At 33.9% G+C, this 13,583-nt stretch overlaps 1 protein-coding gene across 1 annotated transcript in view; it reads left to right on the top strand.

The window, feature by feature from the left end:
* The window catches only part of LOC145242766 (uncharacterized), a 133,806-nt gene that overhangs the window by 21,168 nt on the left and 99,055 nt on the right, over positions 1–13,583 (top strand). The window contains exon 2 of the mRNA XM_080105904.1: positions 22–1,430. Within this exon, the coding sequence (XP_079962030.1) occupies positions 408–1,430 (1,023 nt within the window). The 5' untranslated portion in view covers positions 22–407. The remainder of the gene's footprint in view (positions 1–21; positions 1,431–13,583) is intronic.

Here is a 13,583-nt window from a genome sequence, read left to right as displayed (position 1 = left end):
TTTTTTCTTCTGTCTTTTCAGAATCTCTCTCATGACTGGCCGCAACATTCTCCAAAACAAATAAGAAAAAAAGTAAGCGTAATCATCAATTCTTTTTTGTTTACATTTTACAAACAGACCTTTGGAACTGATTGATTGTCTCCAAATTACACGATCGATCAACACGCTCACCTTTGAACTGTTTTCAGTTTCAAAACAAAGATTGTAAGCACCAATGTTTCGTGTTTATGCAAGGAATTAAGAAAAAAATACTGTGCTTTTAAACAGAAGCTGATCTAAAGACATTGATTATCTACTGCATTGCAATACTGGATATATTATAGCTACTTTTAAGAAAAAAAAAACTTTTCCTGTTTCTGGTTCATCATCGTCGTCATCATCGAAGTAACCAATAAACAATAGCTATAATGTATCCAATACAATCAGTGTACACAATGGCTCAGCAACAGTTTAACTGTGAAACTTGCGGGAAAACGTTCCAGCTCTATGATCAGCTGAAAAACCACAAGCGGACTGAACACCCGACAGCCGATAGCGTTGATCGCAAGACGTTCTTTTGCGAGTTTTGTCACAAGGAATTCAGCCAGATCTCATCACTGCGGAACCATGAGAGAACTCATACTGGGGAGAAACCGTTTATTTGTACGACGTGTTCGAAGGCATTTAGTCAGCGTGGCAACCTCAAGCATCACGAACGGATCCACAGTGGAGAGAAACCATTTAACTGCGGGATGTGCGCAAAGACGTTCAGTCAGGTGTCAAGCTTGCGGAACCACGAGCGTACTCACACTGGCGAAAAGCCGTTTACCTGTCTGACGTGCTCGAAGGAGTTCAGCCAAAAGGGCAACCTCAAGATCCATGAGCGAACGCATTCTGGGGAAAAGCCATTCTCTTGCACGCTGTGCGACAAGGCATTCAGCCAGAAAGGCAACCTGAAGACGCACATGCGAAACCATGGCGAGAAGAAAGCATTTGCCTGCTCACTATGTGGCAAAATCTTCCCGCACAAGTCGCTGTTGAAATGTCACGAGAAGGCGCACAACGTTGCCGCGGCAACTGCCGGAGTGAGTGGCAGCTGCAGCAGCAATGACGGTGCCGATCTAACTGCAGGGATCTCTTCTTCTGGGTTGCCCCTTGCGCCGAAGGATGCCTACAGGTACCCAGATCCAGGCGTCATCCAGCTTCCGCCCCTGCAGCTCTCTGAGCATCAAGTTCAGAATCATCAAGATGTGGTTGTCAGCGTCAGTGGGGCCAACTCCCAGCAGATTCATTCGCAGCAGCACTCGCACAATATCAGCAATGGCCTACCCAACTCCCATCAAAACACATTCACTCCGCCGGGTACTCCAGACCCTTACAGCTCCAGGATCCATCTCGCACCTCCTCCAGCTGAGCATGTCGAAATCCATACTGAGCCGCACAACGGCTCAGTTTTTGCCTAAGGTGACCTCCCCCCCCCTTTTTTTTCTTAATGCCGGGTTAACGGTAATTTTCTTTACTTATTTTTTATTTTTTTTTTTTTGTATCCATCAGTCAATAACCTTGATCATTTTGTTAGAACATCATCTGATATTGTTTTGGTTACAGATTGAATGTCAAAATTATGACTATTTTTTTTTTAAATTCTTATTTCTCTCTTTTACAGTATATCAAACATCATTGGGTTATTTGATGCTGAAATACAATTTACGTTTTGGAAACATTTAATCGAATACAAGTTGCTATTTTACCCACAGCTTGGGAGTGGGGGGGCTGTTTTATACCTTTTTCTAATGGTATCAAAGTGTAAGTGAATGCGTTCGATCTGACTGGATTTGAACTCGCCTTAACTGAATCCATTGTTGGCATCAACGTATCTGTTAACACTATCCTTTCAAAGGTCTACTTTTATATGGTCTTGATGTGTATTTCACTAAGTCAATCATTTTTTATGTGTAAATTGTAAACAGGACTCTCTTCTGAAACTATATATTAAAAAAACAAAATCAATATCTGAAAAATGTTGAACACTAACACAAAAATTAGTTGAAACCAGTTTTTTTTATACTTTTGAGACAAGATGAACAAGGTTTTTTTAGTTATGAGACAAGATGGAAAATGTTTTATTTTAGTTTTGAAACAAGATGAAAAATGTTTCAGTGAAGGCGAAAAATGTTTTTTTTATAGTTTTGAGACAAGACAAAAAAAATGCTTTTTTTTTTGTTTTGAGACAAGATGAAATTTTTTTGAAACAAGATGGAAAATGTTTTTTTTATGGATTTGAGATGAGATAAAAAATGTGTTTTTCATAATTTTTAGATGAAAAAATTTTTTTTAAGGTTTAAAACAAAATCTGTAATAGTAGTAAGACCAGAGCTTTGCTTTAAGATGTACCAACAAATTAAAATAACATTAGAAAGTATTGATTACTGATAAATAATATTTAGAAGAATTTAGTTTTATTTATATTTTTCTAAATTAAAGAAAAAATAACTCTTGTGTTAATTTCGTCTTAGCTGAAAATTTGGTACTTGTACAAGAAATTAAAAAATGAAAATATTGAAAAAAAAGTTTAAATTGTATGTATCCGTTATGGAACGAGGTACTCTGGAAAAAAATATCACTTAATTTCATCGAGTAGTTTTTTTTTTTTTACAGCGAAAAAACAATTTGTTATGATACCGAGCAAAATATTCGATTTAGCTCTTATTAAAGATGGGAAGGGGTGTCAGCGCTTTAACTGGAGTTATCTCCCTTTGTTATTTCTAAAATTCAAACAAAATTTTTTTATAAATCCAAAATGGCCGCCTTCAACGCGCTCTCATAAAAACATGTTTTTCCGCTGTAAAAAAAAAAAACTACTTGATGAAATTAAGTGAAATTTTTTTTCCGGAGAACTTTGTTTTATAACAGATACATACAATTTAAACTTTTTTTTTGATATTTTCAGTTTTTTAATGTCTTGACTAAACTGTACAAGTATCGAAAATTTAACATCTAAATTCAAAATTTATTTTGGTTTTTGCTACTTACAGGTCAGAAAAATAGTACAAAAACAGCTTCTAAATTATAATTAAAAGAATTATTTTTCAAACTGTAGCTGTGATCAGCCATTATTTTTAGTCTCACTTTTTATGGGAAATTGTTCTTGGCAGTTGATGCGAAATGCTCACATTATTGTCACATCGTCAGACATTTTTCTTTTTTCTTTTTTTTTTCAACAACGGAAAATTTAAAATGTTCAATTATATCGTTTAACTTTTTAAACCTGAATTAACATTATTTTAAATCTTCGAATTCATATATTTACAGCTCTAAATCTTTTGTGTAAGAAATATTGAGTTTCTTCCACCATAACAATTTGGATACGATTTGTTTAGTTAACTCCAAGCAAGATTTTCTATTACAAATCTGATTATAATTTTATAAAATTGGTTTCATATATAATGAACAGACAGTGCAGTTTTAGGCGTTTACATATGTAAATTTGAGTTCTGCACCATGCAAAAATAGAAATGACTAAGTCCATCATTCCCCCCCCCCCAAAAGTCCCCAAGACCTGAACATAATTAAATTTGAGTTCAGCACCATGTAAAACTGCTAAATAGACATACATAGAAAATGTATGACAAATATGGTAAAATAGTCCCAAAAATGGAGTATTTCTATTAGGCCTAATAGAACCCCTAGGGCACACTCAAGAGTTATCGCGAAGTATAAACAAACAAAATTATATAGAAATCAGTTACAACTTTTCAGAAAGTTTTATGAAAATCCAAGGCATCAATTTTTTTGTAATAAGCACAAAAGTGTCAATTTTAGCCATTTTAACCCGAAAGGCACTCCTATTGGAGCTATCTTATCTAAGTATGGAATTTGCTTTATGGTTGTGGCAAAGTTGAGACCTTTGTTTAGCACTGATTTCTCAGAGGGAGTTAGTTGATGTTTACTTTGGTTGATAATGGCTCTTCTGACCAACTGCTAAGTAGACCTAGTATAGAATTCAATACAATACGGGAACCAGTAATTCTAAACAATAGATAATAGATACTATATACAAGTAAAAAGAACATTAACATATACAAGTAATAAGTATAGAGATAGATATACATTAATATATAGTAATAATCTATATATATAAAAGCGAAAATGTATTATGTATGTATGTATGTACGCTTTTCCTCGATGTCCACAAAAGGCTTCTTTCAGAGAGGCGCTTGCTCGGTTCACAACTTAAAACTTTTTATATCATCTATAAATTGTAATATCTCAGAGTTACCCATGGAGCTCGCCTGTCTATTTAATTTTATTGATTTTCAAACGTTAATTATTCGACATTTCCCGCATCGGCACGCATTACATTTGGTTTTCGGTATAAACAAAAAGTAAAACTCGCAAGAGAGCTAAGTAACGTTTGTTCAATGTCGACTTCATCATATCAGACTGTAGCTTTCATTTCGCTCCTCCTAATAAACAGGGAGCGGGTTTTAAAAAACAAACAAACCGATTTATTCACCTCATTCAAAACTGTCCCGCACAAAATGCTAACTGCTGAATACCTATCGCCATTACGTCAATCAAAACTGCACACCTGTTTTTTTTTTAAACACTTTACTATTTTCCAACTGCGCGTCGTGAAGGCTTCGGTTTTTTTTTTCACATTTTCGGGGTTTTTTCACATACCCCGAAAAACACCCGGCAATGCCGGGTACCCCTCGCTAGTTAGTAATAAATGGTGATATTTACAACTAGAAATAAAAAGTAGGGTTAAGGCTCCTAAAATTCGTACTAGAATTGTTCGCAAGGACCCATGGCGCAGTGGTTAGAGTACTGGGAAAAATCAATTGTAAAAGTGATATTCTTATTGAAGGTTGAAAGTTCAATCCTCAGTGTGGGCGACCAAAAACTACATTTGCAAATTACCTAGGACCTCTATCCAGTCATGGCTGACGGAACAAGAGCACGCTACCCCCGTGAAGTAAATAAAGGGTTCCGCTCGAAATTCTGTCCAAATTCCAGAGTTCGACAAGATACACCTGAAGAAGGTCGGAGGTTATATCGACCGAAACGTTGTGAAAATCACACTCAAGATGAGAACAGTAGTCCGATGACTAATAATACAAAAGTATGTGTAGGCTTAATTTACATAATTATTTCTAAAGCAGTCTCTAATAAATTGTTATTTTATGTTTTTCATTTGTAATTTTTATTGTTCTATTTTCTTATGTCTATGCAAAGGTTTTGGCAATATTAATATCATCATTATTATTACATTAGTTCTAGAAATTTTATAAAATAACTTAGCAAGATATTAAATGAAAAATATTTTAGGGGTTGGAGTCTGTAACGAAGGCTACCACTAGATTAAATGCTGCCCGGAAATCTTGTTTTTTGAAGTACTAGTAGTAATATGATGATTTATTTAACAACTGACAGATTAAAGGGTAATGTAGGAGTTATTTAATATTATTAAAGTCAGTGATGCTGAGAACTTCTGTTTATATTCCAAACTGTTGGAGCAGATGTTATCTATCTTTCATGGCAGATAATAACTCTCCCTTCTTCAGTGCAAGGGAAATAACTCTATCATTACGATTTTATTTTACACTGTGCCTAACATAAATAAATGTTGAATCCTTATAGTTCAATGGCCCATGTTCTTTGTTGCATTATTCTTTTATCGCATTACATTAGTTTCTCCTGCCCGCTTCACACAGGAGCGAATAAAGACTGAACTTTGAAAAATGCCATATATATAGTTCATGGGTCAAATTAACAGATCTTTGTCTCTTCTACACCACGTTTCATTTCATACTTCCTGTCCGTGAAATAAATCTTTGGAATGTAGCTTTTTGTTTCCATAACATTTTAGATTGTAGTATTGTTAACCTTAAGTTGGAAGAGTTTAAAATCTGTCTTTAAAAAAATGTTTTTTTAAAGATTTTTAAGTGGTCTTAAATTTTTGATCAGCAGTGTGCGTGTGTATATATATATATATATATATGTATATATAATGCTCCTCATCTTGAGTTGAGCATATTGAGATGTGATACACGAATTACCATTAGCGTATAAGTGATGCTCTTTGTGTAAACAAATCGAGCATAGGTATTTCGGACAATGTCAAAACATCGTTCAACTCATGACTCACACAGCAGCCGCCGATAGCGTAATGGTTAGGAACCTTGACTGTCATACAGACAGTCGGGTTTCAATCCTGGCTTGAGGTAGTTGCCTGTCTAGCTGCACTGATGAGCTGTGAAACAGCAAAACAGTACTATATGTGGATGACTATATATATATATATATATATATATATATATATATATATATATATAGTGTTTCTTGATGTAAAACTTTGATAAATATACTAAATAAAATTCTATTTTAGGTAATAAATATTGTTATGATAATTGAAAATTTGTAATAAAATTTTACGGAAATCGCTCGAGTAGGTTTTTATTATTTATTCAGTTTATCGAATTTCTATTGTATACATTCCGCTAAATAGGAAATCACCATTTGCACCAAAGGTGTAAAACTAATGACAGAAACGAGTTACTGCCCTTGATCAGCCATAGAAAACAAAAAGAAGACAGATATCCAGTCATTTAGTGAATAGATGCGTTTTCGATAAAATATGATTAACACATAATAAGTATGTATTTCCTAAAATTATAATTGGTCCCTCAACAAAGGGAGGATTGGACCAAGTAATTTACTCCCGTTTGTTCGCACTTTTCTCAATAACCACGCCTTGGATTTTTTTGGAAATTTTGCACAAACATTAATTCATGGTGAAAGTAAAGTTTTCACTTGTGGAGGAGTACCCCACATACTCAGCGTGTTTTATTTAAGTATATTTACTGGGGAAGTATATTGTCAAGGAGCAACATATACTCTTGCAGTATGTACTATATGTATTTTTCTTTTTAAGTAGGAAAATAGAGATGGTACTTTTTTTAACACAATCTGGTAGAGTTTTGGTCCCCCCCTGCCAAGCTTTCACAAAAAAATCACTTGACTAGTTACAACGCTGAGTCGTAGAAATTTCGAGGTTGGTATCTGGGGGCACATTAATTCGCTGGGAGAGATGCACCCCCAGTCTTCATTAAGACATGCATCTAGGAGAAGGTAACTCTAATGTAAAAACCTGCAGTCTACAGTATACTCTGTCATGTGGCAGTCGTCTGCACCGACAAAGGTTTGCAGTAATACTAAACTGTTAATAGTTCTACACAAAGCCTTCACCACTATAAATAAATCACCTGTGTGGATTTCCGAGCAACTTAATTGTTGTGGCGGAAGCTCATACATCGAAAAAACATGTTTGTTTGTATTCGTGCAATTTCTTTTTGAAGATGACTGTAACAGTATTTTGTTTTCTGGCTCTGAAACGAATGGTAATGATTGCTTATAAAATTTAATCAATTATTATACAAAAGTTGAATTAACATTTGTTTCCTTGGAATTTAAAAAAAATATATTTTAATCATACAAAATACATTGTAAAATATTCTTTGGATTTGCTTAAAAAAGAACCCTCCATTTTAATTGTTCTAATTAGTTGTAATTTGCAATTAACTCACTAAGTGACTCATCTCTTATTAAGTTTTATCATTTTCATTCTCTCTCATTGTATGCTGTTTAACTCCCCCCTACCAGCACCCATATTTCATACCGTTTCTATCACTCTTGTTTCTATGATGCTCTCTCTTTTATCAACAGTTAAATTTAGTGGATTCATCTATTAAATAAATATCAAACGTCTTTGTGTGTGTGTTCGTATGTATGCTAAAAACTCTTTTCATCCACATTGTACAGGTACAAATGTGGTATTGTTAGGAAGAGCGATCTCTCAGACACATAATATCAAAAAATTGGAAAAAAATCGTCAATTATTTCATGTAGAAATGCCGTTTTGTTTGAGGGGGGTGTCAGATAAAAACCTTGCTTTCAATGTGATTTGCAAATCGCACATGTGCTGTCATTATGTTCTATTCATTTTAAAAAGCTGAATTTGCTCCATGATAACATTTGTGTCCTTGTAGTTCCATCGATATGTGTTCACTTACTAACTTAAGTTATGAAAGTTTGCACCAAGCACATTGCAATTTTTTTTTTGCTTACGGTTTCGGTTCTGGCTGATGGCACCCAAGTTCCTTTTTTTTACATTAAAATATATTTAAGCAGATTTTACGATCAGGCAATGCTGGGCGCCCGCCACTAGTTATAAATAAAAAAAAACCCACAAAAATATCACTAACCATTTTATCGTCTTATTTCTTTTACTGACGTTTTCTTTCAAACTTAGCAGTCTATAAGAATTGATTCTCTTCTAATTCCCTGGTCTGAGATCTTTGTTAATAGAGACGGAAGCAAGAGCAATTCATCTCCATACGATTGCTCTTGCTCCCGTCTCTTTTTTTAGATTTTATCATTAAGGAAAACAAATTACTAAAAAATAAATCGCTCGATTCCAATTTTGATGAGTGAGGGCGAAACATGTCGATTGACTCGTTATGATTTTTTTTTTCTTCTATTTCCCTACTTTTATTTTTTAGTCACTATCCATTTTCCTTTTCTCCTCGGTCTTTTTTTTTTTAATATAAAATGAATTCTGAAGGAATACGTCTTCCCTTCATGATTGCCTTATATATATATATATATATATATATATATATATATATATATGATTGTTGAGCTGGATTAAATCCGACGATATGAAATAAAATGGAGGTGGAAGGACCTGGATACTCAACGTTTCGCCCGATTTATGCGGGCTTCTTCAAGAGGGATGGTCATTGACGAGAGAGTCGGAGGATTGGGGCTATATATAATGATGGGGGAGAGCAGCGTGTTTTCCTTATGTAAATTAGATGTCATATATACATGTATATACATTTTATGAGAGAAAAACTAATTAGAGTAAACTAGTGTAGTGGATTACGTCTAAAAGATAAAATATCGTAGAGATTAAAAATTGTGTTTGGAAATATAGCGGTGATAGATTAAATAAATAAAATGACACGAGATTACGAAAGAATCTTTTTTTTTTAAATTAGAAATAATTGAATTGGGATAAAATAGCGCAGTAACTTAAAAGATGGTGTCTAAAAATAAGAATAGGAGGTGATAAATGGAGTCTAAAAATAGATAATGATAAAATACAGTAAATAAGTAAAATAAAAATAAAATTAAGTGAAATTACGAATTTTTTTTTTTATCGCGTTTAACCAGTGTCTAAGTTGTTTTCTTTAATAATTATTTTCGACAGAAAGGAAGCAACGTGGAAAAAACCTTTTCTTTGCTTAATTATATTGCTAGAATGGGAGATTATAGCTGACTCAATTGATTGTGGAAGAATATACGTAGGAGAAACTCAACGTAATTTAAATAAAAGAATATATGAACACAAAAGAGATATAAAAAACAACAATACACTCAACGCCATATTTTGTCACATCATGGAAAACGACCACCATTTTGATTTTAACAAAGCAACTTTCCTTAAACACATACATAACAGATCAACACGACGTTTATATGGTTTTAACAAAAACCAAGACAATGGGTTGATAACAACAAAATATATATATATATATATAGTTATATATAACTTTATTTTAGGTTATTGTTCAGAGGTAAGGTAACTAGTGAAGTATAACGAGGTTAATACAAGAGTGGTCAATACTGAAGTAGAGCAAGGTATATTTTTATTTGTTTTTACATAATCAGCTATGCAGTCATTACTACACAGTCATGAGCATGTTTCAGTCTGCTAATTTTTAGAAACTAGAGACCTCTTCAGCTGATGGAAACATGCTCATGAATGTGTAGCAATATATTACTGCTTATGTAAAAACAAATAAGATATATATATTTTGGCAGCAAGTCATTATTCAAGCATGTCTGATTGAACACAACAGTTCTTTTTTGAAATGTTAGATGTTGTTTTATGGTGCTATTATTATTATAGAAACATAAACCCTAACCCTAACAAAAACGACACCATCAAAGTATACTATAAAAACCAACTACACATTAAGTAAAAAACAGACAAAAAATAATAACAAACCTAATTAAAAGATACACCAGACCCACCAACCAGAACAAAAAGATTAAACTAATGATATATTATACTAAATTTAAAACCTCAAATTTAATGATTAAAAACAATAATAATACTAACACCACACTAAACCAAACTAATGTAGCGTACAAATTTATTTGCCCCTTCGAAGAATGTCTCCGAACCCACTCTAAAAATTCATACAATGCATACATAGGCCACACCACAACAACACTCTCCCAATGACTAACCTATCATTTAGCTGACAATAGCGCCATAAAACATCTAACATTCCATGATAAAAATTTACAGTCATCCGACATAAGAAACATCTTAACTAACAATACTAAAATTCAGTACCTTAACAATTGCGCACGAAGACAACAATTGCTAGAAGCCATCTATGATATAAATCTCACCTGTCTGTTTAAACGTATGTATGTATGTATGTTTATATATCTCGCAAAAACTTTTGGCAGAGGCGACAGATTTTTATGAGATCGGTATCATTTTGAAGCTTGACCCTTCGGACGACAAATATCGAAAAATTGGCCAAAAACATTAATTCCTTCACCCTCAACTGGGCACTTTTGTACCGGGAGGGTCGTTATTTTTTCGCTAACATTTTTTTTTTCGCAAGTTATTTCAACCGCCTGTGACATCACAACCACAGTAGGCTCCTCGATAAGACAGTTTTTTTTTTTTCACCTCTTTTTCCTCTGGTGCGTTGGGGGTTCGAGCCTGCTTACTACTCTTTTTTTGTTTTTTTTCTTCTCAACCAACACCCTTACACACACCTCCACTTTCTTTTCCGCCTTTGTGTCATGGGTTCGAGACTGCCTGTCTACTACAACTTTTTTTTTTTTTTGTTCAGCACACACCTCCAAACACCTGGGCAATGCCGGGTACCAGGCTAGTCTTCTTCTATATATATAAAAGGAATAATGTGTGTGACCATTTTGTGTATGTCTGCCAAAGGCTTTTCTCGCACATGGTCCCGGGTTCGTTATTATTGCTTACAACTGTTTATATAGGTCCTAGATAATAATATCTAGGATTTGGGAAAGCGTGTCGCGTATAGATTTATTTAGGTTGACTTTTACAAAATTATTTCTATTTTGGCTTCTCGCGTGTTGATTGGGCTTTTTCATATAAAAAGCGAAACTAATTCAAAGCTAACAGTGTTCTCTCGGCATCACGCCGGGAAACGTCTAGAAGCAATCAGCCTTGATCAATGTTGTATATCAGACAATCGCTATTCAATCTGGACAATTGGGAGCTGGTTTCCCCCTCCCCAACATCTGTTGGGGAAAAAAACAGTCAAATTTTGGTAAATGAACCAAAACGCTGCGAGCAAAAGTTAACTGCGTGACTTCTATCTGACCTTCTTAATTAGGTCAAATGGAAGCAGCAGAGTTAACTTTTATTGCAGACACCTGTTTTTAATAGTTTAATAAATTCAAACGTTTCTCCGTTGTATGTCGCGGTGGCACATTTTTTTTTTTTCACACTTTAATTTCCAACTTTGTCTCAAGGGTTCGATCCTCATACTCACCTACAAAACTTTTTTTTATTTTAGTTTAGTTAGATTTACCCAAAACCACACACACCTCAAAACACCCAGGCATCGCCGGGTACCGCCCGCTAGTCTATATATATATATAAAAGGCAAAATGTGTGTGATCATTTTATGTATGTCTCGCAAAGGCTTTTTTCGCCGCGATTCTCGATGGGGTTACTATGTCTTAAAACTTTTTATATACCGTCTAAATCATAATATCAAGGATTTGCGAACGCACGTCGCGTCTAGATTTATTTACATCGACTTTTATAAAAATCGCACTATTTCGCCATCTTGCCTGTTTGTTTGACTTTTAAGTATAAATAAAGTGAAACTAATTGAAACGTCGGAACGTCCAGAAAGCAATCAGCTTTTGATCAATGTAGAGTTTCTCCTTATATCAGACAATTGCTATTCAATTTGAACAATCCCTCTTTAAATGAGGAGCTGGTTTCTCCCACCATCATCTTTGGGAAGCGAAAACTGCCCCGCATTGAAACAAAGTAAACAAACCCCAAAAAGCTGTCCCGCAGTAAATAAAATACTGCCACGTCATCGTAACGCTCCTGCGATGACCTCATTTAGCAGCTACCTGTCAATCAGATCTCTTTGACTCACTTTATAACCTTTAAGTTAACACGCTAACCAATTTCTCTCACTCGTGGCTGAGATGGTGAAGTGGTTGGCTTTTGTTTCCACCTCTGCATCAAGGCTTTGCGGTTCAAGCCTATTAAAACTTTTTTTTTTTTTAACACAGTCAGTTATTTTCTATAGAAATAGTCGTTCGCAATGAGGGAGGGTAGAAAAAAAATCGTCCCTTCATGACAATTTAGCCAAATACGCATGCGCAAAAAACCTTCTTTCTTGAATTAGTTTAAATAAAAAAAAAAAAACGACCTAACTTCGCTCACACAATCATAGACCAGTTGTTATAGTGGCAGCGTCGTTATCTTAACATTGCACTTCGAGCTGAGATATCGGATATATTTTTTTTTTTGAATTTTTAGTTTTAATATTGAAACGGTTATTTATGCCATTTTTTGTTTCTTTTTATTATTTTTCCATCACGTTCGTTAATTTTTTTTTTTTTTTAGTTTTTCTGATTTTTTTAAGAAGTTTTAACATTCAAACAGGGTTATTTATGCCATTTGTTTTTTTTAAACAAATTTTTGTTCGCTTATTTTTTTATTTTGCATCACATTCGCTTTTTTTTTTTTTTTAAACTACAGCCTCTTATTAACTGGATCTCGTTTAATACTGGGACAAATATACTAACTGTATTCAATAACTAACAAGAAAATAAATAAAATATAAAATAAGAAAATTAAAAATAGAAATAATTCGCCCCTAACCATCCCGCACCCATCTTTATAACCAATAAAAATTATTATAAATGCACCAAGCCTCAACAAAGAAAAAGAAAACAACAACAAATTTTTATTCCCAACTCCCCACATCATGTATATATATTATCATTTCAGGTTTAATCATGATTTTCATGGAGTGAATCTGGTATTATGGTGAAAGTGTCTTGTTAATGTTATTTAGGTTCATATTAACCCCCAGCCCCCTTTTCGGCCTCGTGCCACAGTTTGTTAAAATTTATTTTTTCATGAATAAATATTGACAACAACAACCGTTCCTAACGATGATCGGATGTACCGATAGAAAGCGCTTGAGAAGTATATGGCTGAACAACAACTTTTGGGGGCCATAATATACAACATGCCAGCCGAAATAAAAAAAAGACTGCTTGGCGAATCGAAAAGATATCCAACAAAATCAGAAAAAAGAACAACTCTGTCATGTTCAATCAGACATGCTTTGAATATATATATATATATATATATATATATATATATATATAAACTACTTCATTTACTCACATAAATTAATATACGAAAGTATAAATTTATGCGTAAACTTTAAGTATTTACTTCAACGGTGCTCAATACGTAGGTAGAGCTAGTT

The sequence above is a fragment of the Euprymna scolopes genome, chromosome 21 (assembly GCF_053919585.1).
Source record: "Euprymna scolopes isolate OS-2025 chromosome 21, ASM5391958v1, whole genome shotgun sequence".
NCBI classification, from domain to species: domain Eukaryota; kingdom Metazoa; phylum Mollusca; class Cephalopoda; order Sepiida; family Sepiolidae; genus Euprymna; species Euprymna scolopes.
The sequence above is the reverse complement of the archived record's forward strand: the minus strand, read 5'-3'. Positions and strand labels throughout refer to the sequence as shown.